At 42.0% G+C, this 27,651-nt stretch overlaps 1 protein-coding gene across 1 annotated transcript; it reads right to left on the bottom strand.

Annotated features, from left to right (window-relative positions):
- Positions 1-44: 44 nt before the first annotated feature.
- DCTN6 (dynactin subunit 6) lies at positions 45-27,651 on the bottom strand. The gene is made up of 7 exons (XM_030817058.1): positions 27,254-27,651; positions 19,485-19,549; positions 8,460-8,565; positions 6,443-6,531; positions 4,257-4,304; positions 3,079-3,221; positions 45-604 (listed from the first exon to the last, which is right to left on the bottom strand). Exons 1-7 carry the CDS (start codon positions 27,274-27,276, stop codon positions 506-508), a joined length of 573 nt encoding a protein of 190 aa, XP_030672918.1. The 5' UTR covers positions 27,277-27,651; the 3' UTR covers positions 45-505.

Raw genomic sequence — 27,651 nt, 5'->3', positions numbered from 1 at the left:
AAATTTCACCTGAAATTTTAAACAGCTACAAATCCACAGGAGGAAAAAGTAAACACATTAGCTTTAATACAACTAATACATAATAAAAATTAAGAGAAAAGATTAATTCAAGTAGAAAAACTGATTAAAGTATGCTCACTAAAGGTCCTGTTATTAGCATTTTTATTCAGTTTAGTCTCTGCTAGAATATAAATACATAACAGTATGTCTTTTCTTGTCAAGGGTAGTCTTTTACATAACTAAAATTTGTGGCTAGCAGTTTATATAACAAAAGAAAAGCTAAATCTGTAAATTATCAGAAAAGCAAGGATACAGGAAAATAATACATTTATATAAATTACAAAGGACAGTTACAATCAAACTCCATTAGTTTCCTCTCAACCCAATTTTACAAAATAAAGTGAACATGTATTATTCTGAGTTGTTAAGAGTACATAAACACTGTGGGCCCATTCAAAAGACAGTGGTCAAAGACAAAATGTTATCTTCATGTCATATACTGTTCTTAGTTCTTTACTGGAGTTGAGCTTCCTTTCATAGTCTTCTTTAGGTGGTGGTAATTTGGCAAGATTTTCATCAAGAAATCCAGCTGTAGTGTCTGGGGCTAAAAAGATGAGGTAATTAAGGCTGACTGGCAGAAAGCAAGTCAAGAGTACCACGCAGCGACCAGGCGTGGTGGGTCATGCCTGTAATCTCAGCACTTTGGGAGGCCCAGACAGGAGGATGATTTGAGCCCAGGAGTTCCAGACCAGCCTAAGCAACATTGGGAGATCCTGTCACTAAAAAAATTTAAAAATTAGCTGTGTGTGGTGGCATGCCCCTGTAGTCATAGCTACTCGGGAGGCTGAGGTGGAAGCAGGGCACTGGGGGTGCAGGTGGATTGTTTGAGCCCAGGAGGTTGAGGCTGCAGTGAGCCATGATTGCACCACTGCACTCCAGCCTGGGTGACAGAGCCAGACCCTGTCTCAAAGAAAGAAAAAAAAAAAAGTTCCAGGTAGCAATGGTTATTAATAAGTTGTGGAATTACAGGTGCTTTTCATTGACTCATTTTTGCTTACCTGCTTGTTTTTTTTTAAATTTATAATGAACATATACTAAGTTTGGTTACAAGAAAAAGCCAACAGATTTTATATATTTATATAAAAATATACAGAAATCAGTTTTCAAACTCGCGTTTGTAGATTTCATCCTGGCTTCTGAAAAGTTAAAAAGTTCCAATTACAGAAGACCACATAAGTAAAACACCCAGAGTATTTTGTTTTCCACGTGACCTACAGAGCCACACAGCTGAGGTGTACTTGGATACACCTGTCTGATCTTCACTCTTCATATACCAGTACTGCCCAGATTTTCCTGATTGTAAACCTCACTGCGGTACTTGTGAAAAACATAGATTTTTAGGCCCCTGCCCTAGCACTGTGAGTCAGTAAGTCTGGGGAATCTTTATTTTTAATAAAGACCTCTATATAATCCTTATAATTAGTGAAATTTGGGCATATTATAAAATATTAAGCTTCAGATATTCTTGCTCACTTAATTCTAATCTCCCTTCCCCAACACCAGCTTCATTTCCCACTCTTCAGTCATTTTTGCTGTTATGCAGAAAGTAAAAAAAAAAATGACTGGATTTGATCTTATTTCCTTTTTAGTCTATAGAGTAATACTTGCTTAAAATAATAATAATAATAATGAAGCCAAACATTACAGAAATAGAGTAACCCAGAAAGAACTGGAGTTTTGATTTCTGATAAAATATGGCTAAGAATCAGAGGCAAAGTTATGTCTTGAAACTATTCTTTTTTTCTTTCTTTTTTCAAGACAGAGTCTCACTCTGTCACCCAGGCTGGAGTGCAGTGGTACAAACAGAGCTTACTGCAGCCCTGACCTCCTGGGCTCAAGCGATCCTCCCACCTCAGTCTCCAAAGTAGCTGGGACTACAGGTGAACGCCACCATGCCCAACTAATTATTTTTTATTTTTTGTAGAGATGGGGTCTCATGACGTTGCCCAGGCTGGTCTCGAACTCCTTCCCGGGCTCAAGTGATCCGCCCGCCTTGGCCTCCCACAGTGCTTGAAACTATTTTCTTTGGTGGGAGGAAAAGGAGGCTAGGTAACTAAAGAAATACATATCCAATGGGCCAAGCAATGAGGCTAGAAACTGCAGTACAAATGTCTTATGTCCAAAGGAAGCCCAAATGCCCTATCTTTTTCATCTCCTACTCTAATATTAAACTCCAAATATGTATTCTACATTATTCTTGATCTGAATTTCTAGGAGGAGATAATTTCTCAAGCCAGGAAAATATCCAAACACACTTTCTTATTCACAAGCTGTGTTTATTATGAAGCTATGGCAATAAACTAAATAGACACACCCCAGTTAGAGGCACAGGATAAATGTAGTATGGTCATTCCTTAACCTTGAAGACTGATACTTTAGGAGTAAATCAATATGGCTTGTACACTTTGTTTATGCATTGTCAGTGACAGTGCATGAGACCAAGAGTAACATTTCTGGATCTTTTCTTATAACTGACTTGTCATTGTCATCCTTGTATATATTTTTGATATTAACCTAAAGACTAAATAATTGAACTGCAATTAAATCCTGGTTTTAGGGATTGAACTGCAATTAAATCCTGGTTTTCGGGATGTTTCTCATTGTTTTCTTTTTATTTATTCATTTTTTGAGTTGCGGTCTCTGTTGCTCAGGTTGGAGTGCAGTGGCATGATCACGGCTCATGGCAACCTCACACTCAAGCATTATGTTCCCACCTTAGCCTCCTCAGTAGCTGGGCTATAGTCATGCCCCACCACACCTGGCTAAGTTTTTCTAGTTTTTGAAGAGACAGAGTCTCACTATGTTGCCCAGGCTGGTCTTAAATTCCTGGCCTCAAGTCATCCTCCTGCCTCGGCCTCCCAAAGTGCTAGGATTCCCACAGTCACTGAACCTGGCCTCTTTTGTTTTATTTTAAGTATGTTTTTCTTAAATAGTGTACCTGCTGCCTCATGAAGACAATTACATTGTATTTTGGGAAAATTAGCAGATAGAACTCTTTTTAAAGAGAGGTTCTAGTACCTGCGGTCGCTCAGTCTGCACCCGACGAAGGCAGTCTGCACCATAGATCACCGTATTCTCAGGGATGACTTCAAATGTATTTAGGTTGCAACAAGCCCCAATGATGCAGCCACTTGTCAATATTACATTTCTGCCTACATATGCTGCAATAAAAACATAGAAAGAACTGCAACTTAAGACATCAAATGATTCCAACACTTTTTTTCCTAAGATGATTTAGGTATAAAAATGTAAACTGGCCTTCAGAAAAAAGTTAAAGAAAATACATCAGTTTGGAGTTTGTATGGACAACACAGAGGCAGGCAGTACAAGCCAGGGTCAGATGGATTCAACATGGAGCTCTGCTGCTATTTGTGTGACCTTGGGAAAGTCACTGCAAAGTCTCTAAGCTCAAGTTCATCTATAAAACGAACAGGCCATTCTACTTCACAGTTTAAGGAATAAATGCGATAACAGATGTAAAGTGATGAGCACAGGTTTGACCCCCAGTAAGCATAAAATAAACACAAAATGCTGATGATAATAGTGATAATTGATAATCCAAATTAAAATAAAAGTCATTAAGTAGATTAACAAAAAGTATAATTTTATTATTTAAAAAAGAAGCATTTTCTTTCATGCCACTCAGGACCAAGAAAGATAACCCACAAGTCTAAAGAATTGTCATCATTCAGAGGTTCTTTCTGGACCTTGGTGGGACAAGCTTTTGAAGTTGCTTCCCAGTAGTGACAGTGACTTTATGTAATCTCCTGTCTGGTCCCACTTACAAGCACATGATATTTCTTTCTGACTGGCTAGGGAAAAGTATTCCTGAAATTAAAGAAAGCAACTGCTAGAGACACTGTGACTTTTTTCTCCCCTTTAATTCTACAACAACACTAACCAACTAAAATTTCAGAGACTAGTATTTAGTAGGAATCTTTTCCGAATCTTTCATTTAAACTTTATGGTTTAATTCAATCCTGTACACAGCTGATTTTAAATTTAATGTATTTAACATTACCAGATAACCACATAACCAGATTAGGTTCCTTAGTGGCAAACAATTAGTTTGCCAGCTATTGTAGCCCACTTCCAAGCACAACACCTTGCCACAGTTTCCATTAGGTTGTTTCCCAGGACACCACAAAGAGAAAAGAGGTCACTGCTTTGACAATGAAACTCTGAACGTAGCTTACCTTTTGATTCAATGACATTATTATCTCCCATCTTCATGGCTTGGGAATCTGTAAGCCAGAGTTAGGTAAATACTATAAATATGTTCACCTTTAGTCCCCACTAACACAGTATATCCTTATATTGCACTGGGACAGAGGACAGGGGTGTCAGAGGGGCCACGCAGGCTCACCCTTGCCAGAACTCTTTGCTCTGGGCAATCTGTGGTAACGGCTTAATTTTTAAACATAAATATCTCTAGGTATAAATAAATGACTTGTGTTTTTAAAGAAATGAGCACCTTATACCCTGATTTCATGAGTAAAATATTTTCATAATTGTTTCAAGATAATTAAAACTATCCATCACCCAATCACTTAAACACTGTTAAAAGTCTGATATATCTTTATATAAATATATAGAATTTCCTGTATATAAGTGGGAATCAAACTGTATAAACTTTTATAGCTTATTCAGTTCACTTAAATTTGCAAGCATTATTCCATGCTATTAAAATCTTTAGGCCAGGCAGGGTGGCTCACATCTGTAACCCCAGCACTCTAGGAGGCCAAGGTGGGAGGACTACTTGAGCCCCGGGGTTCAAGGACCAGCCTGGGCAACAGAATGAGACACTATCTCTACTAAGAATAAAATTAGCTGGGCACGGTGGTGTGCACCTATAATCCAAGCTACTTGGAAGGCTGAGATGGGAGGATTGCTTGAGTCTGGGAGCTGAGGCTGCAGTAAGCTATGATTGTGCCACTGCATGCTGGCCTGGGTGACAGAGCAAGATCCTGTCTCAAAAAAGATAAAATAAAATAAAATCTTTAAAAACATAATTTTAAATGACTGCTTAATGGTCCTAGTGGTTTTACGCTCATAGTTCAATTTATTTAAATATCTTGCTATCATTGAACATTTAGACTTTTCCTTCTAAATATTTTCTACTATATATTGTATGTTTTGCTGACACCATAAGATTTTACCAACCTTTTTTTTTTTTTTTTTTTAATCTTTTTGAGACGGAGTTTCGCTTATTGCCCAGGCTGGGGTGCAATGGCGTGATCTCGGCTCACCGCAATCTTCACCTCCCGGGTTCAAGTGATTCTCCTGCCTCAGCCTCCCGAGTAGCTGGGATTACAGGCATGCACCATCACGCCCGGCTAATTTTGTATTTTTAGTAGAGATGGGGTTTCTCCATGTTGGTCAGGCTGGCCTCAAACTCCCAACCTCAGGTGATCCGCCCGCCTCGGCCTCCCAAAGTGCTGGGATTACAGGCATGAGCCACCGCGCCTGGCCTGATTTTACTATCTTTTTAGAGTATAAACTAAGCAAAAGAACTGGAGACATTCTGGGGGGGAAAAAAGACAACACATGAATAATGGAATATTTTCACCCCTACACACCATTTTCTTGAATCAGACAATGCACTGTCTACCTAAAACTATATAGGAACCACACTGACACAAGCTGGGGTTCTTGAATCAAGAAGGAAGCCAGCATTGCTGTTTCTATGTTTACTGTCACTCAGCCATTGCTACCTGTCAACAAGCTGTAGTACCAGCAAAAGAAGTGGTTACTTTCAAAGTGCTGAGCTAAAGATATGTGTGTGTCTGCATTTGTCTAAAAATGGCATACTTACTTTACTCTATTGACTTATTTACAGGAACAGAAAGGACCATTTTTAAAATATATACTATTCAATAAGTCTGTTCAAAGAGCTAGATGACCTACTTTTATTTTTATTTATTTATTTTTTTGAGATGGAGTCTCCCTCTGTCACCCAGGCTGGAGTGCAGTGGCACAATCTTGGCTCACTGCAACTTCTGCCTCCCGAGTTCAAGCGATTCTCCTGCCTCAGCCTCCCGAGTAGGTGGAATTTCAGGCGTGTGCCACCGTCCCCGGCTAATTTTTGTAATTTTTTTTTTTAATAGTAGAGATGGGGTTTCACCATGTTGGCCAGGCTGGTCTTGAACTCCTGGCCTCAAGTGATCCGCCTGCTTCAGCCTCCCACAGCGCTGGGATTACAGGCATGAGCCACCGCACCCAGCCTGGATGACCTACTTTTAAAAATGTAATTATAATATATATTATGAATGTAAGTACATTTGATAGACAAATTACGACAATTTTACAATTTCTACAGGAGAAGACTTAGGTACTAAAGGAGAGCCAGAAATTATTTATGGTAGATTATTGTAAAGGATACAACAGCCAACTTCAAACACATTATTGGTGCCAATGATCATAGGTTTTGGTTCTGGATCTTCAGTGTCAGGAGTGATATTATCTGGGTAACTGTAAACAGAAGAAACAATCATCTAAAAAGTCAATAACACAATAAGCAATTTTCTTCCCATTTTTGAATTTGGGTTAATTCTTTCAATTTTACCTACATCACGTTTAAACGACATGACTATGTAAGTTATTTCTTTTTTTTTTTTTTTTTGATATGGAATCTCACTCTATCACCCGGGCTAGTGCAGTGGCACCATCTTGGATCACTGCAACCTCCGTCTCCGGGTTCAAAAGATTCTCCTGTCTCAGCTTCCCGAGTAGCTGGGACTACAGGCATGTGCCACTAGGCCTGGCTAATTTTTGTATTTTTGTGGAGATGGGGTTTCACCATGTTGCCCAGGCTGGTCTCGAACTGATCTCAGGTGATCCACCAGCCAGGGCTTCCCAAAGTGCTGGGATTACAGGTGTGAGCCACCACGCCCAGCCTATGTAAGTTATTTCTTAATTCAAGCAATTCATTCGTCCTGTGTGCTAGAGAAGGCTTGATTTTGAGTTGAAGAGAGCTACTGAAAAGTGAAGAAGTCATTGGTGTGTAGAGAAGAACAGCCTTCCTTAGTTTATTTATTTTTTATTTTTTTGAGACAGAGTCTTGCTGTGTCCCCCAGGCTGGAGTGCAGTGGCACGATCTTGGCTCACTGCAACCTCTGCCTCCCAGCTTCAAGCGATTCTCCTGCCTCAGCCTCCCAAGTAGCTGGGATTGCAAGGTGGGGTGCCACCACGCCCGGCTAATTTTTTTTTTGTATTTTCAGTAGAGATGGGGTTTCACCATATTGGTCAGGCTGGTCTTGAACTCCTGACCTCGTGATCCGCCCACCTCAGCCTTCCAAAGTGCTGGGATTACAGGCGTGAGCCACCATGCCCAGCCTACTTTATTTTTTAAATTCAAAGTCCAGTGGGTCTTCTCCAGGACAAAGGAAAGAAGATGCTAGCTATCTTTTTAGGCTGTTAATTAGAATCAAAATCATGCCTAACTTGAAAATTTTCCACCCTTAATAATCACTTGGGATTGTGAAACATAAACAGATATTCACATAAAATAATTATTGCTATTAGTTAGTTGAAATATTTGGAAGATAAAATGTTTGTGTTCTAAGAAGAGGACGCCATTTTTAAATGGTGCTTTATCTCTGACTGTTGAGTTACTGCAGAATATAGTTGCTGTTAATTGACTTACACTGAAGGTGCCAAATGTATTTTAAATCCTAAGTAAGCATTAAATCAGTCTTTTTCTGACAGTTAAATATTTTCCCAAGGTCTTTCTTACAAATTCCATACATGGTTGCTATAAATTAGGTATAAGCTTGAATTCCTTCCCAAAATTTTATCTAGAAAGAACTTATAAATGTTTATGAAAAATTCATAGGTATTACAGTCTAGTTCACTATGATCATGCGCATGTTCTAGTATTTTATTATTTTTTAATCTTTACAGTTTAAAAATTGCCTCTAGGACTCCACATTTTTCAACTATAATTCTGGGTGTCACCTGTGCAAAACATGAGAAAAAATGTATTAGAGTTAAATTCACGTGTTTAGGCATGAGTAATAACATTTCAGCTAGAACCAAAAAATCCAAAAAAAAAAAAAAACCAAACTGCAGGGTGGTGGGCGCAGCACTTGGAGGCTTGAAGTGCTCAGGAAATGTTTGCTTAAGGAATGGGTGAGATAGCCACATGTAAGGGGAAGATGACCAGACCGAGCGTCAAAGATTCTAGGCAGCTACTCAGCTCTCTCATCTTGGAAAAGTCTTTTCCCTCATATGGTTTTTAGTGTGCTCATTTACTTATGTTGAAAAAGATCCTTAATGTTTCTCTAGCTCTAACATAGTAGGCCTCCTGGATGTCAGTTGAAAAGGTTCTTACAGACAGCTGAAATTAAGAAAAACCATTACCCATGGTACTTGGTTCACAGTATGTATAAGAGTCTTACGCATTTATGATAAGGGCCTGTTCTTCTATTAGGTTCCCTTCGCCAATCACTATTGGCCCGGCCTCCGCAATAATTCGTGCTTTAGGGTGGATCACTGTCCGAGGTCCTGTTAAAAATAGTTTGAGAAGAAATTATTGGTGGAGGCTATGCTTCCAACAGGAGGGCGGAAGGTGACTGAGGATGGGTGAGGCTGTTGGGAGGAACATTTTCTAAGTATGTGCCAGGCACCAAGCTAGGTACTTCACAGATACTATCTCCCGGGCTTTATCATCAGTAGTCAGGGCCAAGTTGCAAGCCAACGTGAGTGGAATGGCACAGGCACTACAGCCAGACAGCTCTGGCTCAGCCTTCACTCGGAAGCTTCCCGTGATCTCAGCGGTGAAACAGAGGTGATGACAACACCAGTCCCACAGGGTTGCTGTAAGGGCTAGGGGTGATAATGTTGGAGACACAGCATGTGACACAAAGTTGGCAATAAAAATTAATTCCTTCTTTTCCCTCAGCAAGGTAACGCTCTCTTTGCTTAAGATGTTCTGCTTTCTTATATGAGCGTACCTCCGAATTAGTCTTTTTATCACGTAATTGAGAAGAAATATGGAGGCCGAGGCGGGCAGATTGCTTAAGGTCAGGAGTACGAGACCAGCCTGGCCAACATGGCAAAACCCCATCTTTACCAAAAAATACTAAAATTAGCCAGGCATGATGGTATGTGCACCTGTAGTCACGGCTACTTGGGAGGCTGAGGCAGGAGAATCGTGTGAATCCAGGAAGCAGAGGCTGCAGTGAGCTGAGATCATGCCACTGTACTCCAGCCTGGGTGACAGAGCAAGACCCTGTCTCAAAAAAAAAAAAAAAAAAGGAGAAATATGGGTGGACAGAAGTCAGAAATTACGGGATCTAACAGCTTTGTTTCTCTGTCAGTGCCCCTGTTACGAGCACACCTACTGAAAGGTGGCACAGCTTCTGCTGTCTGGCCCACGATATGATTCAAACCAGTGAAAGCTGAAAAGGTTAAAGGGAGGCAGCAGAAGGACCCAAAGGTGATCACTGGAGTCCTAGGACTTTGGCGTGGGGAGCCCTGAGGCGATGCCTCCAGTCTCGAATTGAAAGGAACAGCCAGGGCCCTCATTACTCCCACTTCACCAGCACAGTCTACCCCGCCCTGAGCCTGGAATGCTAACACACTCCCTCCCAGCTTTATCTACCACAGGCTGAGGGTTCTGGTGATAATGAAACCACTGATGAGAAAACATAGCCTCCTCTAGCCTCTCTCCAATATCCATCCCACGTAGCCCTCAATACCAAGGCAATTTTTATGGGTAAACAAGTGCAGATGAAGTAACTGACTCTGAAAGTAAGGGAGGGTGGACAGAAGTGTTGACAGGGGGTGGGGGATTAGGAAAGTGACACTGTCCAAGAAATTCAGTATTCAATTGTGTAAATTGGGTTTTTTTTAGTTTTGTTTTTTTTTTTTTAAGAGACAGGGTCTCATTCTGTCACCCAGGCTGGAGTGTAGTAGAGTGATTATAACTCCCTCCAGCCTTCAATTCCTGGGCTTAAGCAATCCTCCTGCCTCAGCCTCTTGAATCGCTGGAACTACAGGCTAGCTAATTTTTAGAGATGGGGTCTCACTATGTTGCCCAGGCTGGTCTTGAACACTTGGTTTCAAGAAATCCTCCTGCCTCAGCCTCCCAAAATGCTGGGATTACAGGCATCAGCCACTGTGCCCCACCTAATTATATAAACTGTCAATTCATAATTCTTATCTGCCTGTGACAGCTGAGATGCCTCACTATATGTTATGGGGCAACAAAAATAAATACATGTTATTTTTGTCCTTTTGAATTTGTTATCTTGAAAACTGGGAATGCTTAATATACACTCATTCACAAATGTCCTAAAATAAATAAGGAGGCGTTTCTGGTGCCCAGAGAATTGGAGAGAACCCCAGGGATGCCTATTCTTTTTCCTGATGAGGAATTGCTGGGGGTTAATAATGAGGGTGGGGGCCTAAAGCAGGGTGCTCAGTCCAACATCCCAACATTTCTTATCAGGACATACAGTCTGGTAAGAAATAACAAGAGAGTGGCCTTGATCTCTCAGTCACTTCTGGCTTTCCAAATCTTCAGCTATTAAAGTAAAATTTCCCAGGCATATTCTCCTATTCAGGATGGAAGATTTCAGGACACAAGATGGGATGGAACTCTGAGATCCCTGGAAAGCTTCTCAAGTTGAACATGAGTGTAAATGTGTGCATCTAGTCTTTTCTTTAAAACAAACAAAAAAAAATATGCATATATACACACATATTCACATACATATATATATAACATGATCATTACAAAAAATTACAAAAAAATAGGTAACTATTCTTAAAAGTTTGGAGTATATTATTCCAGACGTAAACTCCACTGTACACTTAAGACATGTAAATATTGCTGGGGGCGGTGGCTCATGCCTGTAATCCCAGCACTTTGGGAGGCCGAGGTGGGTGGATCACTTGAGGTCAGGAGTTCGAGACCAGCCTAGCTAACGTGGTGAAACCTTGTCTCTACGAAAAATACAAAAAAAAATTAGCCAGGCATGGTGGTGCACACCTGTGGTCCCAGCTACTCAGGAGGCTGAGGTGGGAGGATCGCTTGAACCTGGAAGGCGGAAGCTGCCATGAGCCAAGATCACATGACTGCACTCCAGCCTGGGTGACAGAGTGAAACTCTGTCTCAAAAAAAAAAAAAAAAATCTGTAAATATCACTCCCTATAAGCTATATCTAATTAAAAAGTTTAAAAATAAATACGATTTAGAGAAAAATATGCATTTCAAGCACATACTTCTTTCAAACCGATAAATAGTACCTATTCTTCTGCAATTTGCTTATTTCATGGTAATTTTTCCATGTAAATGTATCTAGATAGATATTCTTTTTAATGGCTGAAAAGTATCTCATTTCATATTAATATACCATAATTTATTTCACAGGTCCCTTAATAATGGCATTTAGACATCACCACTTTCAGGGCTGCGATCCTAAACAACAGGGAAATGAGCAGTGGATTTCTTTTAAAGGAGAAATTGTAAGGCTTCCAGCTGTGGGAACCAACTGAAATTTGTGGTTTGCACCATACCAGGTTTACATTTTACGTCAAAATATTCTATGATAACAGGACACAATCTGCCTCTTTTAGGTTCTTTGTAATCAAAGCCCCAGCCAACCCCACTCCCCCCTTGTCTAGAAAGTCTAGACACCGGACTCTATCACCTAAAGGTGATGTGCTTACTCTCACAAAGGCTTGTTTTCTCATCTATAGAAAGAAGAGATCTGTAACCTACTTCACTGGGCTGAAGTGTGGATTATATGAAATAATGTTTGAAAGAGGGATTGTGGGATCTGGACCACGGTTCTTAAAAAATGGGAGATTTATCACTATTTACTACTAAGAGCTAATGCATAACTTTTTCATAGTAAGCAAAATAACTAATTCTGGTCTGGGACACAGAAGAAAAAGAACCACTTTGCACCTCTACTCAGGTATCAGGGTAATACCTCCTGTTAGCTAAGGGGAAAAATTCCACACCACATGATCGGACAGTAAAAAGATTAATGAAAGTATTTTCCATAACTAGCTTTAAAAATCTTAGATATGGGGCTGAGCACAGTGGCTCACACCTGTAATCCCAGCACTTCAGGAGACTGAGGTGGGAGGACTACTTAAGGCCAGGAGTTCCAGACCAGCCAGGGCAATGAGTCAGACCCCCTTCTCTACAAAATGAAAAATTTAAAAAAAATTGGCCAGTTATGGTGGGGTGCACCTGTGGTCCCAACTACTTGGGAGGCTGAGGCAGGAGGATTGCTTGAGTCCAGGGGTTCAAGGCTACAGGGAACAATGATTGTACCACTGTACTCTAGCCTGGGCGACAGAGCAAGACACTGTCTCTGAGGAAAAAAAAAAAAGATAGGAGGAAGTGATTGTCACATCTGTTACAGAAAGCAGATCCTCTGCCACTGCTAGATAAGTAGCCAGAGACAGTAGATATTCTGCTGGTGGTTGAGCTGTAGCTCTTGACAAGACAAAGATACCCCTGGGACCTGTGTGTTTCTTTAAAACTTATGAAAACAAGTGATAGTTTCATTTTTCCCTTTCAAAAATGACTAAGTAATACAAGTTTCTTATATAAAGAACCCAAACAAATAAGCACACTTTAAAAAAAATTTTTTTAAATTTTTTTCGCAGAAGATACCAGAAGCACGCATTTTTAAAAATTAAAATAGGCCAGGTGTGGTAGCTCACGTCTGTAATCCCAGCACTTTGGGAGACCGAGGCAGGTGGATCACTTGATCACAGGAGTTCGAGACCAGCCTGGGCAACATGGTGAAACCCCACCTCTACTAAAACACAAAAATTAGCCGGGCATTGTGGCAGGCATCTGTAATCCCAGCTACTTGGGTGGCTGAGGCAGGAGAGTCACCTGAACCCGGGAGGCAGAGGTTGCAGTGAGCCGAGATTGTGCCACTGCACTCCAGCCTGGGTGACAAAGTGAGACTCTGTCTCAAAAAAAAATTAAATAACCCCAAGTCCCATAAGACGTCTTGCACAATATTTAAAAAATAATATGTGAGCTATTTTAAGCAGGTATTTTATTATTATTACTCTTTATCATTATTAATAATTAATAAACAAGTAACTGGAAAATGCCTGGTTAGAAATCTGAGGGCTGTGTCCAGAAAGGGAAAGCACCGCTGCATTTAGGCGAGACCAGTGATTTAGACACCACCTCCACCTGCTGGCAGCATTGCCAAACTACAGGTCCCAGTGTTAAGTGGCTGAAATAAAAGTTTGAGAAATGATCAACTTTAAATTGTGAGGTGACAGCAAATGTCACGGGCAATAATACATCAAATAGCTTCTCTCAACTTCTTGCGGGTCTTTTTTGGGCACAGACTGAAGTGGTTAGCATAAGCGTACTTCAGGATTTATAACCGCTAAGATTTTGGTTTGGTGAACTTTGATTTTTTTGGATACGGAGTCTCGCTCTGTCGTCCTGGCTGGAGTGCAGTGGCACGATCTCGGCTCACTGCAACCTCCACCTCCCAGGTTCAAGCAATTCTCCTGCCTCAGCCTCCCGAGTAGCTGGGACTACAGGAGCCGACCACCACGCCCAACTAATTTTTTGTATTTTAGTAGAGACGGGGTTTCACCGTGTTGCCCAGGCTGGTCTAGAACTCCTGAGCTCAGGAAATCCGCTCGACTCGGCCTCCGAAAGTGCTAGGATTAAAGGCGTGAGCCACCGCGTCTGGCCTGGTGGACTTCTTAAAGGAAGGCTGTGATTTCCGTGAATGATGCGGATAATTCTGCTTTGTCTGCGTGGTCTATTGAGGTTAGGCAGCAGAGAGCCCAGAGCCCAGCAACTCAAGCACCATAAGAAACAGCACACTGAAACGTGGCCACGGTTCACTTCATGCTTTTCTGATGCCGTAAGCACTTTTATTACACCCAGATCGGGTCTGAATTCAACATAAAGTTTAAGGGTCTTGAGGTTAAAGTGCTTTAAAAATAAAAATGTCACCATGGAAAACATTGTTTGAAAGCCTGCTGTGAACCCTGGCGCTCCTTCTGGCAGGGTAGTTTGTGTATTTTCTTACCAAATGTGCTGAAGCCCTATTTGGCTTATCTGCTTGTTTGGATAAATGTGTCTAGAGTTGGAACTGCCTTACTGGCTGATGAATTATTTTTCTAAATGGTTGGCTGGGCTTGGTGCCACATAGCCAGAAAGATATTCCTTGCATCCAATTTCCATTTCCCTGGTAAAGGACACTTTCCCTGTCTATCTTTGCCACAGAAGCAATCTTTGTATACATTTCCATTTGTCAATAAATAATTCAAAAGGCCTTAAGCTCTGTTTTTTTGACAACTAAACAAGTTTCTTGAACTGTAAGCTGAAGTACCTGTAAGAGTGCTTCATAGGTGATAATTTCTCAAGTCAAAGCCACTGTTCTGCCTTACTGGAAAAGACTGCTGCAATGAAAGGGAGGCTTCTGGTCTGTATTAAAACTCTCCTAGAGAGACTCAGTAAGTGGGACAAAGTGCTTCCAGCACAAAACATTTCCACCGAGCCGAGTTCTGCCTTCACATACTGATGTCCTGACCAAGTTCTGTCCCGGCCTCTCGCCCTGTAATGGACCACGGGACTGTGCTTCAAGGTACCTTTCAGAAATGTTTTCAGCTCTCAAAATAAAGATTTACAGGAAATAATTCATGGCCCATGAATTAAGGCAGACTAACGAAAAATAGGCTTGATGCTATGAAACCTTATTTACCCAAATTATAATTAACAAAAGGGCTGTTACTTTTCCCAAGCTCTGTCTCTGAACAGCCTTGAATAAGGGGGTCAGGCTCCAGCAGAGCTTCAAGTCATAGGGTTTCTGGTTAAGGACCATACTTCCAAGCATCCAGCTAGTTTCTCTGAAAAAACAAATACCTGCTTTTCTAGGAAAACAGATCAGGTTTAAAGTTCCATTAGCCTGAAACATAGCAAAGGAAAACATTACTTTCTTCCTGAAATATTTCAGAATGGAATAATTTGTAAAAGTATACATGACTAGAAGACGGAAAATTACACAAAACATCCTGAAAACAAATCTATGAATTAAACTACAGTTTATTGCTACTTAACTCAGATAAACTAAGCAAAAACAACAATAAAAGCCCTAAAATGAAAAATAAGGCAGGGTGGGGAGAGTTGTAATCAGATGACTTATCTCCACTCTTTGCTTTTATAATTATATCTCCCAGGAGCTTTTTAATCTGATGCATTACATCAGAAAAATGAATTAATAGAAGCCAAAAGACTTGAGACATTTTATACCAAATAAAACAATGACAAAAATGATTATCTAATTACCAATTCTGGAAAATTCCCATACTATACAGTTGGAGATAAGAAACATATATAACAAAAAGGAGACAAGAATTGTAGAAGACAGAACCATGAGTAACTATATAACTCTTCTGAACCTTCATTTTTCCTCATATTTTCCTTAACTTTTAAAATTGAGTTCTCTTCAGTATTTGAGCAAAAATTTTGTTTCGAAACACTGGGTCAAAGTAAATATAACAAGTATTCACTTGGAGGCCGTCTGCTGTGATAAACTTTAAATTGCTAGAGATTTCTTTCCTTAAAAATGTATTACCATTTCTTATGTTATAATCTGTGCTAACTTTCGGAGGCCGAGGGGGATGGATCATTTGAGGTTAGGAGTTTGAGATCAGCCTGACCAACATGGTGAAACCCTGTCTCTACTAAAAATACAAAAAAAAATTAGCCAAGTGTGGTGGCACATGCCTGTAATTCTGGCTACTTGGGAGGCTGAGACATAAGAATCGCTTGAACCCAGGAGGTGAAGGTTGCAGTGAGCCAAGATCACACCACTGCACTCCAGCCTGGGCAACACAGCAAGACTCTGTCTCAAAAAAAAAAAGAAAATCTGTGTTAAAATGTCATTTTAACTATCAGAATTGTGCACCACCAGCTAGTGGTCAAAAACTAGCTGAAGGGCCAAGAGCAATGACTCACACCTGTAATTCCAGCACTTTGGTAGGCCAAGGCAGGAGGATCAATTGAGGCCAGGAGTTTGAGACCAGCCTGGGCAAAAATACAAAAATTAGCCAGGTATGGTGGTGCGTCACTGTAGACCTAGCTACTTGGGAGGCTGAAGTGGGAGAATCACTTGAGTGCAGGGGTTCGACACTGCAGTGAGCCATGATCACAGCAGTGCGCTCCAGCCTGCCCAACAAAACAAGACCTTGGTTCTAAACAAACAAACAAACTAGATGGAAAGTAGATTTAAACAATGCACTTCCTTATATAATTTCTTTTTTTTTTTTGAGACAGGGTCTCATACTGTCATCCAGGCTGGAGTGCAGTAGTACAATTATAGCTCACTGAGCCCTCTCAAGTAGCTGGGACTACAGGCATGTGCCACCACATGTGGCTAATTTTTCCCTTCCTTCCTCCCTCCCTCCCTCCCTTCTGCTAATTTTTCTTTTTTCTCCCTCCTTCCTTCCCTTTCTCTCTCTTCCTTTCCTTTCTTCTTTCCTTCTTTCTCTTTCCTTCTCTCTCTCTCCCTTCCTTCCTTTCCTCCCTCCCTCCCTTTCCTCTTTCTTTCATCTCTTTTCCTTCCTTCCTTTCCTTCCTTTCTTCCCTTCCTCCCTCCCTTCCTCTCCTTCCTCCTTTCCCTCCTTTCTTCCCTTCCTCCCTCCCTTCCTCTCTCTCTCTCTCTTTTTCTCTTTCTTTCTGGTCCCACTATATTTTCCACACTTGCCTTGAACTCTTGAGCTGAAGTGATCCTCCCAACCTCAGCCTCCCCAAGTGCTAGGATTATAGCCATGAGCCACGGCATCCAGCCTGTACTTCCTTAAATAATTTCAACATGTAGGGAAGGTAGGAACATAAGAGTGATAAAGAAGGGGGAGGAGCACAACGTAGTGAAAACCAGAGAGAGAAACAGGAAAGTGAATACTGATCCCGGATACCCCTAAAACTCAGTCCTAGGCAGTGGTCCACCAATCACTGGCAGCTACCTTCCTTGCACAGGATAATGCCTCTACAGCCCAGAAAGGCTTCTGTAAAAGATGTTATTTCAAATCTGAAATACATACCCCCCCACCACATAATGTCTGTGTATATTTATGCCTGCGGATGTATCTATACTATCTACATATCTATCTTATAGTAGACATTATATACTTATTTAAAATGGGGTTGTTGTTGGGCCAGGTGTGATGGCTCACTCCTGTAATCCCAACACTTTGGGAAGCTGAGGCAGGAGGATCGCTTGAGCCCAGGAGTTTAAGACCAGCCTGGCAAAATAGCGAGACCCTGTCTCAAAAAAAAAAAAAAAAAAGAAAGAAAGAAAAAAAAACCAAAATGGGGTTGTTGTAACATTGGGGGATTTAAAAAAAAAGAAAAGAAAAAATGTAAAATGGGGAAGAAGTAGAAATGCCGGGAATATCTACATAATTAATTACATCACTTCAGTCTTACTTTCCTTCTAACTGAAGAATGCATTGTAAACTACTATAAGGTATTATTCCTAGAATATCATGATGATAGCCACAATTATAATGCAGTAAAATGATGAGTAAAAAGAACACAGATGAGCATTCTGATAAATATGTGGTCCCAGTCTGCAGTAGAGATTGTAAAAAATTAAAAAACATGACTCCTCATTTTACTTCATGAACACTTTGCAAGTGGTTTAGGTAATACAAAAGACAAAGAGTTAACACAGCACTGAAAAGAAATAATTAGATCAACCAACCTGGCAAATTATTTTTTTTTTTTTGAGACGGGGTTTCACTCTTGTTGCCCAGGCTGGAGTGCAATGGCGCGATCTCGGCTCACCGCAACCTCCGCCTCCCAGGTTCAAGCAATTCTCCTGCCTCAGCCTCCCGAGTAGCTGGGATTACAGGCATGCACCACCACGCCCAGCTAATTTTGTATTTTTAGTAGAGACGGAGTTTCTCCATGTTGAGGCTGGTCTCGAACTCCTGACCTCAGGTGATCCGCCTGCCTCAGCCTCACAAAGTGCTGGGATTACAGGCGTGAGCGCCACCGTGCCTGGCCTAACCTGGCAAATTCTTAACAATGTTCCATAATACTGGCACAATCTCCACTGGTTTTATAAGACAAGATGCCTAAATTGTTTGGAGGCTTAGATTTTTTTGGAAAAAAAAATGATGTTACAGGGTTTTTTTTTCTATTAAAGAAACTGTTCATTTAAGGAAATAAAGCGTATTTCCTCTCTGAAAGTGTAATAGTTCACTGAACACTTTAGTCTGGTAGCATATAGGTGACACGTGGCTGCTGGTAAGAATGAGCTCACACCAATAAAGCTACAAGGGCACCATATCCAGGTAAACCCCAGGTAAAAGAACAGAGTAAAATGTTTGAGGAGCTTAGTCAAGTTCATGTAGGTAAAATGTTGGACTTGAACTCTGGCAAGGCTACACTGAGAAGATCTGACAGCGTTAACAGCAAACATTTATTGACAGCTTACTACTCACAATTTTCACGTTCTCTTTCAAGAAACCTAGGAGGTAGATACTACTATTTTGCAAGTTATGAAAATTGCTCATTGCCATCCAGTATCTCTTCTCCTCTTTTTCCTTGTAATAGAACCCTGATCTCATTAGCGGCTGCAATGCAACCAGCTAAGACTACATCTCCCAAACTCCCCTGCAGCTTGATGTGTCCATGAGATTGTCTTAGCCATGAGACACACAGAGAAGGGTTGTGTGGAACTTTGAGGAAGGCTATTTAAAGGGAGCTGACTCATAGCTGGAACACATGCCCTTTTGCTTCCACGCCTCCCCTTTCTCATCCAAGATGATGCTTGGTGCTCTAGCCATCACTTCCTGGCCTGCAGGGCCAGAGCCCCATGCTGGACAATCAACTGATCAGCCCTGCATTACTTACCTCGAAACTTTTTATATGAGAGAATAAACCTCTGCAGGTGTGAGCCACCCCTACATGCAGCTGAACCTGATCCTGATACGCACAATTATATAGATGGGAAAAAAATCAAGATTAGAGAGGTTAAGTAATATGTCCAAAGTAACCCAGCAAGAAAGGAGCAAGGAGCAAAGTAGCCCAGGTCTGTTGACTCCATGGCCCATGCTCTCCACGAAGCTCCACAAAGGCAGCACCTTTGTCTGCTGTGCTTACTGATGTGTCCCTAGCACTAGCACAGTGCCTGGCACATCACAGGTACACAACAGATCTCTCTTAAATACACGAATGACTTTGTTATACAGCCTCATTAGTATTTCAGATACGAGTTTAAACACAGCCTCCATCACACTATATTCTTTCAGAAATTTTAAACACATAGGAGAAAATGCATTATTTTGTCAACAAAACTAGGACATCAGTGAAATAAACATGGAAGACAGTATCTAATTGTAAAGCACTAAAATAGATTAAATCACATCAATTCTTGAAAAATAGTAAATAAACTATTTCTTACCGATAGTTACATCTCCTCTGATTTCACTTTCTACACACACAACTGCTCCAGGAGCAATCTTCACACTGTAGCAAGAAAAAGGTAACATATACCAGGGGTAAGATTAAAAATACTGCTGGAGAAGCTACCGTGACACTGTAATGAAAACAAGGTTTAAAAAATGATGGAAAAAAAGGCCAGGCACAGTGGCTCACACCTGTAATCCCAGCACTTTGGGAGGCCGAGGTGGGCGGATCACCTGAGGTCGGAAGTTCGACACCAGCCTTACCAACATGAAGAAACCCCATCTCTACTAAAAATACAAAATTAGCCAGGCGTGGTGGTGGCCGCCTGTAATCCCAGCTACTCGGGAGGCTGAGGCAGGAGAATCGCTTGAACTCAGGAGGCAGAGTTTGCAGTGAGCCAAGATCGCGCCATTGCACTCAAGCATGAGCAACAAGAGCGAAATTCTGTCTCAGGAAAAAAAAAGATGGAAAAATGAAAAGTCAAAGGTAAGAGGGTAAGGTTTTAATAGATTATAAATTTTTCAATTGGTATATTGTCCATCATCCCAAATCACATGTGCTAAAACGCTTGAGAAGAGTTTTGAATCTTTTCTTTTAATACCAGCATGTTTCTAAACAGCAAAAAGCTGAAAACGACCTAGATATTCATCAGTGGAAGATTAGTTAATAAACTATGGCACACAATGGACTATTACATGGCCATGAAAAAGAATGAATAATCCCTTGTCAAGATTTTGGAATGGCTGAGCACAGTGGCTCACACCTGTAATCCCAGTACTCTGGGAGTCCAAGGAAGGAGAACTGCTTAAGCCCAGGAATTCAATACCAGCCTGGGCAACATAGTGAGACCTCATCTCTTTTTTTTTGAGATGGAGTTTCACTCTTGTTGCCCAGGCTGGAGCGCAATGGCACCATCTTGGCTCACTGCAACCTCCGCCTCCTGGGTTCAAGCTATTCTCCTGCCTCAGCCTCCCTAGTAGCTGGGATTACAGGCATGTGCCACCACACCTGGCTAATTTTGTATTTTTAGTAGAGACGGGGTTTCTCCATGTTGGTGAGGCTGGTCTCAAACTCCCGACCTCAGGTGATCCGCCCGCCTCAGCCTCCCAAAGTGCTGGGATTACAGGCGTAAGCCACCGCACCCGGCCACCTCATCTCTTAAAAAAAAAAAAAAAAAATTGGAATGATCTCCAAGCTATATTGTTAAAAGTAAAAAAAGTTAAGTGAGAAAATGGACAGTACGTAATATGCCATTATTTTTGTAAAGGCAGGAAGAAAAAATACACGTTCAAACTATTTAACAACCAGCAAGGTAATACTTAGAAATTTAAAATTTACAAATATTTCTGTTTACTCTCATATATATACATACACACACATATGAGAAACTTTTTACCAAGTAATATAAATTGTAGTACAAATTCTTCAAAAGCCTCTAAAAATTTCCATATAACTTATTGATGCTTTTTTATATTCTGCTGTTATCTTTTGTTTGACAAAGCTATATGTAAACACTGACCCTAGCTGAACCATGAGCTGACATGAGGAAGTGCATCAAATGACTTCTCCATTACAGTGATAGTTATTAGGAAACTTCTTTTCATTAAGAAAAGAATTTTTCTAAATGGCAACGACATTCATAGTGTTAAATCTGCTGCTCTCAGCTACTATGAAATAACACTAACATTTTAGATATTTTGCCTTTGTAATTTTATTTGGATTTTTCAAAATTTCGATTTCCAATTGTTCCAGTATACAGAAATACAACAGTTTTGGGCTGGGCATGGTGGCTCACACCTGTAATCCCAGGACTTTGGGAGGCCAAGGCGGATGGATCACTTGAGGTCAGCAGTTTGAGACCAACCAGCCTGGCCAACATGGCAAAACCCTGTCTCTACTAAAAATACAAAAATTAGCTGGGCACGGTGGCGACCTGTAGGCCCAGCTACTGGGGAGGCTGAGGCAGGAGAATGGTATGAACCCAGGAGGCGGAGCTTGCAGTGAGCCGAGGTAGCGCCACTGCACTCCAGCCTGGGCGACTGAGCAAGACTCCGTCTCAAAAAAAAAAAAAGAAAAGAAATGTGTAAATGTTTGTGCAAGAACGCTTATGTAAAAATATTAAGGCCGGGCGCGGTGGCTCACGCCTGTAATCTCAGCACTTTGGGAGGCCGAGGCGGGTGGATTGCGAGGTCAGGAGAACAAGACCATCCTGGCTAACACGGTGAAACCCCGTCTCTACTAAAAACACAAAAAATTAGCCGAGTGTGGTGGTGGGCGCCTGTAGTCCCAGCTACTCGGCAGGCTGAGGCAGGAGAATGGCGTGAACTCGGGAGGCGGAGCTTGCAGTGAACCGAGATTTCACCACTGCACTCCAGCCTGGGCGACAGAGCGAGACTCTGTCTCAAAAAAAAAAAAAAAAAAAATTCAAACACAATTGTATTTATTCTATCTATTTTAAAATACCATATGCATACATCTAAGCAAAGACTGGTAAGTAACAAAGTAAAAACCTCTTCCCCCCTCCCAGGCTGGACATCACTGAATGAGAAGAAGCACGAAAGTCATAAAGAGAAAGGGAGCAGGTAAGGCTGGGAGGAAAAGCAGGACCAGCCCATGAATAAGCTTGTACACCGTGACCAGGGATTTGAATTTGCACCTGTAGGCAAGAAGTCACTGAAGGATTCCTATTCCCAAGCCAACAATGTCACCAAATGGTATGCAGATAATTGACACTTGTATGAAGACGTACTTGGTGGTGGTGGGGGTCAGGGAGGCAGTTGGTCTAATCCTACAAAGATAATGCAGGCCTGAAATGCTGTATTAGTCCATTTTCACACTGCTATACAGAACTTCCCTGAGAATGGGTAATTTATAAAGGAAAGAGGTTTAATTGACTCACAGTTCCACATGACTGGGGAGGCCTCAGGAAACTTACAGTCATGGCGGAAGGTAAAGGGGAAGCAGGCACGTTCTTCACAAGGCAGCAGGACAGAGAGACAGTGTGAGCGCAGGAAAAACTACCATTTATAAAATCATCAGATTTCACAAGAACAGCATGGGGGAAACCACTCCCATCATCCAATCACTTGGATTACGGGTCCCTCCCTCAACAGGTGGGCATTATAATTCAAGATGAGATTTGAGTGGGGGCACAGGGCCAAACCATATCAAATGCACTGGTAGCACATAGGAGAAGCTGCAGGTATGTCTAGGAAATAGAAACAAGACTTGGCAACAAACACATTTAATAAAAATCTGGTTTCTAGGCAACGTTGAAGGTAGGTACTTCCCATTCCTTGTTACAGGCCCTATGGACCACAAAGTGTGTACAGTCGCATCCCTCAGCATCCAGTATCTGTGGGAGATTGGTTCCAGGACCAATCCTCAGATGTCAAGTCTCTGATATAAAATGCTGCAGTATTTGCATAAAGCCTATACACATCCTCTCATACTTTGTCATTTCTAGATAATTTACAATACCTAATACAATGTAAATGCTATGTAAATAATTATACTGTATTGTTTACAGACACAATTTTTTTTTTCCTATTTTCGATCTGAGGTTGGTTGAATCCATGGATGTGGAACCCATGGATATAAACAGCAAACTGTATTTGCTTTCTTCTCTGTGCAGGGGAAATAAGTTTGACTAGTGTATTAGTCTGTTCTCACAATGATAATAAAGACGTATCTGAGACTGGATAATTTATAAAGGAAAGAGGTTTAATTGACTCACAGTTCAGCATGTCTGGGGAGGTCTCAGGAAACCTACAACCATGGCAGAAGGGGAAGCAAACATGTCCTTCTTCACATGGTGGCAGGGAGGAGAATGAGTGCCCAGTGAAGGGGGAAGCCCCTTATAAAACCATTAGATCTTGTGAGAACTAACTCACTATCATGAGAACAGGATGAGGGAAACGGCTCCCATGATTCAATTATCTCCACCTGGTCCCTCCCACAACATGTGGGAATTATGGGAACTACAATTCAAAATGAGATTTGGGTGGAGACACAGCCAAACCATATCAACTACAGAAGGATGGGGATGAGGGGCATGGAGTGAAATAAGGAAACTGGTGCCATCCTGTCCCCTTCCTGGGAAGGGATGATTCCTGATGGGGAGGGAAGCTCAAATTCCAGGGCTCAAAATCAGCTGCTCTGACTCAGCTTCATTTATGCCAGAAAAACAACCAAAACCAGCTTGGGTCACATGGTAAAAAACCCCATCTCTACAAAAAATACAAAAATTAGCCGAGTATGGTGACTTACACCTTTACTCCCAGCTACTTGGGGGGCTGAGGCGGGAGGATCGCTTGAGCCCAAGAGGTAGAGGTTGCAGTGAGCTGAGATCGCACCACTGCACTCCAGCCTGGGTGATGGAGTGAAACCCTGTCTCAAAAAAAAAAAAAAAAAAAAAAAAAAAAAGAAGGAAAAAAAAGAAAAAGAAAACTAAGCTAAAGTCAGGAGCTAGGGAGCAAGGTCAATGCCTCTAGGTTTCTGATCTGGAAAACTAATGGCACCATCTGAGAATAGCCTATGGGAGGAGGGGTAGATTTCAGAGAAAAAAGTCATTTGGCTAAATTTTAGATAAACTCAGTCTGAGGTGTCTGTGGAATGGTCACCAGACATACCCAATAAGCGACTGAAAATACAGATTCTGAAGCTCATAAGAGAGTTCTAAAAATACAGCTCTGAGACTCAGAAGGGTAAAGATTCTTTCATTAACATGTCTCTCCATCATTTCTATGCCAGAATCTTCCCCCCAAGTATTCCCTAATATACATGCAAAGTAAGACGAGAACTATTTTTAAGATTGTACCAATTTCCCTACTGGTGTGATGAACTAAAAAAAAAAGAAGACATACACAAATTTTTCTTCCACAAATTAGGGTGGACAAACCTTCACACCACAATGTATTTTTAAAGCTCTAAGTAAGCAGAAAAAATGTATTAAATAGAAGAAACTAATAATCCCCGAGTCTATCTTCAAGAAATGGTTTTGAGAATAGACACAGCTCCAGCTGTTTCCATCATTTTGTCAGGCTCTGACTTTTTACAAGGCATAAGTCAATGAAATCCTACCAGTGGTCCTTCTGGGTGACACAGTCTGTCAAGAGTCAATCAGGGCCAAGTGCAGTGGCTCATGCCTGTAATCCCAGCACTTTGGGAGGCCAAGGTGGGCAGATTCCTTGAGGTCAGGAGTTCGAGACCAGCCTGGCCAACATGGTGACACCCCGTCTCTACTAAAAATACAAAAATTAGCCAGGTGTGGTGGTGGGCACCTGTAGTCCCAGCTACTCTGGAGATCGAGGCAGGATGATCACTTGAACCCGGGAGGCAAAGGTTGCAGTGAGCTGAGATTGTGCCACTGCACTCCAGCCTGGGCAACAGAGTGAGACTCCATCTCAAAAAAAAAAAAAAAAAAAAAAAAAGGAATCAGGCATGGTGCAAAGCTTTCACTGCACTCCAGCCTGAGCGATTCTGTCTCAAAAAAAAAAATAAGTCAGTCTACTGAAATAACAGAAAATACGTAGCCCTCCTGTTGTATTGGAGAAGAAAGAAAGATTTTAGTAAGATTAGAAGAAAATCACCTGGTCTAACCCTCTCATATTATAGAAGAAAAAACTGAAATTCAGAGACTAGAAATTTCTTGGAGCAGAGTTCATTCCTGGGGCATCACTGTCCTGAAATCAGTCATCTGTCTTCTAGTTGAAAGTTTTCTGGAAACATCCTGTCACTCCAGATGTTTTTCCATGATAAATGAACGACACTGTCCTTGAATGTATCACCATCTGTAAATGTCATTTCTCTGATACTTTTCATTTAAAGTGGGTTTTTGTGTTAAAATATGCAATTTTATTAAGCCCTGGTCAAATAAATTAGCCTCTATAAAATGTCTCTGTTTTAGACCTTATTTCTCATTACAATTTTCCATTTCCTCAGCTTCCTTCTCATTATGAAAAGAGCATTATCTAACATTTAACTTGTCCTGGGCAACTGAGAGTAGGACAGACTCACAAGTGCCCCCTGCCTTCAGTTTTACGCCCAAGGGAGAGATCCCAGGTAATGCTTGCATCACAATCAGCACACTTCTCAGTGGGGCAGGCTACTAGGCCAACTAAAACGTGGTCCCAATATCTCCGCAAGGACCCCTCTGCATCTTGGAGTGGTGGGAGCAGAGAGGTGAGCCGCAGATAGGAGGGCAAGACTTAACCTCAGATCTGTTAAAGTAACAAGTCAACAACACCTTAATCTTCAATGTAAGCTACTATCTACTGCACATAATATTTATAGTACATCTGTTCCTCTTTAGCTTATGAAAAAAGATTACAGAGTATCTACTTAAATGGAAGAAAAATCTAAATTTTAATTTATGGCACCAGAAACAATGTCTGTTTTCTTTGTCAAAAAGAGTCAGCAGAGGGAGCTCAACACTGCTGCTGTTCGAAATCGCTTTACTTATGCACTTGTCTCATCCCAGCCACCAACAGCCCCCAGCAATGAAGACTACCGGAGAAGAAGCCAAAATTCCTGTCCCCACATGTTTACAAAGGAGCTTGTCCACTCCACGCCTGGCAAAAAATGTCACAGTTCTAAGCTTATACACTGTTGGTGGGAATGTAAATTAGTTCATCTATTGAAAATAGTATGGTGATTTCTCGAAGGACTAAAGACAAGTACCATTGGACCCAGCAATCCATATAGAACTACCAATCCAAATAGAACTACCATTCGACCCAGGATCTACTCAAAGGAAACCATTGTATTAAAAAGGCAACTGCACTCCTATGACTATCACTGTACTATTCACAATAGCAAAGTATGGAATCAACCTAAGTGTTCATCAACGAATGATTGGATAAAGGAAATGTGGTGTATCTATAGGATGGAATACTACAGAGCCATAAGAAAGAAAGGAATCATGTCTTTTGCAACAACATGGATGGAACTGGAGGCCATTACCTTATAAAATAACTCAAACAAAATCAAATGCACATGTTCTCACTTTTAAGTGGGAGCTAAAATGAGTACACATAAACATAAAGAGGGAAATAACAGACACTGGGGACTCTAAAAGCAGCGAGGGTAGGAGGGGTGTGAGGGCTGAAAAATTACCCATCGGGTACAATGTTCACTATTCGGGTGATAAGTACACTAGAAGCCCAAACTTCACCATTACGCAATATATCTATGCAACAAATCTGCGCATGTACTCCTTGCATCTTAATATATAGTGTATGTGTGTGTCACAGTTCAAGTCCAGGCGCGGCCCCCCTTTTGACAGCGACGTAAATCCCTTTACATACCCCACCCTCCAGAGACAGGAAGGGCCTGGGGTGCGGCCAGCACTGGCGTGGGGGTCTCGCAACATGCAGCAGAGAATCCAGCGCCAAGCCGTGGGGTACAGCCGCGCCAAGCACCGCCGATTATGCGGGAGAAGGGAGCCGGCCTCCCCCAGGAAAAAGCTGACGTCACCCTCCCCTCACAGATCCGCCGGGAGACCCCTCTGCGCAGGCGCATGTGGGGAGGGACGGCCAGACGGGAACAAAAACCTTCCAGGCAGCGACTCCGCGTCCCTGCTCAACCCTCCCCGCCCCCACTCTGTCGCCCCCTCCCTCAGTGGACGCCAGGTCTGGGCTTGAGGTACCTTCAGCCCGAAGGCCCAGGATGAGACACCCTCTGAGTCGCCACCATTGGCGACCAGGAACAGGTTCCACCCCTACGGAAAGCTGAGAAAGGGCTTTTCTCAAGCAGCAGACCCACCTCTTTTGAGTCTTCTCCGCCATGGTACTGCCCCAATTGGAGCGGAGATCGACACCACCGCCTGGGTAGAGCGATAATTCCACATGCGATTGGAGAGCCTGGCAGGGTTGGGAGAGGGGCGGAGCCGGAGTGGGGCGGGAACCCTGCGTGGGGCGGGGGCCCGGAAGGTTGCGGCTCTTGTTTGCGTCGGGTCTGGGCGCACAGGACTGTGCGTGGCAGCGGTGCGGGGCCGCCCGCGGATTTTAGCCCTGCCCAGAGACGGGTAGACCCTAATTTGGAACAGCCATTGGCTGGGCACAGGCCAGCACTTTGGGAGGCCGAGAGGCCAAGGCAGGAGGATCTCTCGAGGCCAGGAGTGCGAGACTGCGAGACTAGCCTGGGTAACATAGTGAGACCCT

This window comes from Nomascus leucogenys, chromosome 8, assembly GCF_006542625.1.
Source record: "Nomascus leucogenys isolate Asia chromosome 8, Asia_NLE_v1, whole genome shotgun sequence".
Classification (NCBI taxonomy): domain Eukaryota; kingdom Metazoa; phylum Chordata; class Mammalia; order Primates; family Hylobatidae; genus Nomascus; species Nomascus leucogenys.
The sequence above is the reverse complement of the archived record's forward strand: the minus strand, read 5'-3'. Positions and strand labels throughout refer to the sequence as shown.

Bases quoted from the DNA above. Each gene is read 5' to 3' on its own strand.
- DCTN6 (XM_030817058.1), bottom strand. From the start codon at position 27,276: ATGGCGGAGAAGACTCAAAAGAG. The intron at 3,222-4,256 runs GTAAGCTACGTT...TTTTTATTGCAG, and splicing joins TAATGTCATTGAATCAAAAG to CATATGTAGGCAGAAATGTA. The intron at 605-3,078 runs GTACTAGAACCT...TCATCTTTTTAG, and splicing joins TGCAGACTGAGCGACCGCAG to CCCCAGACACTACAGCTGGA.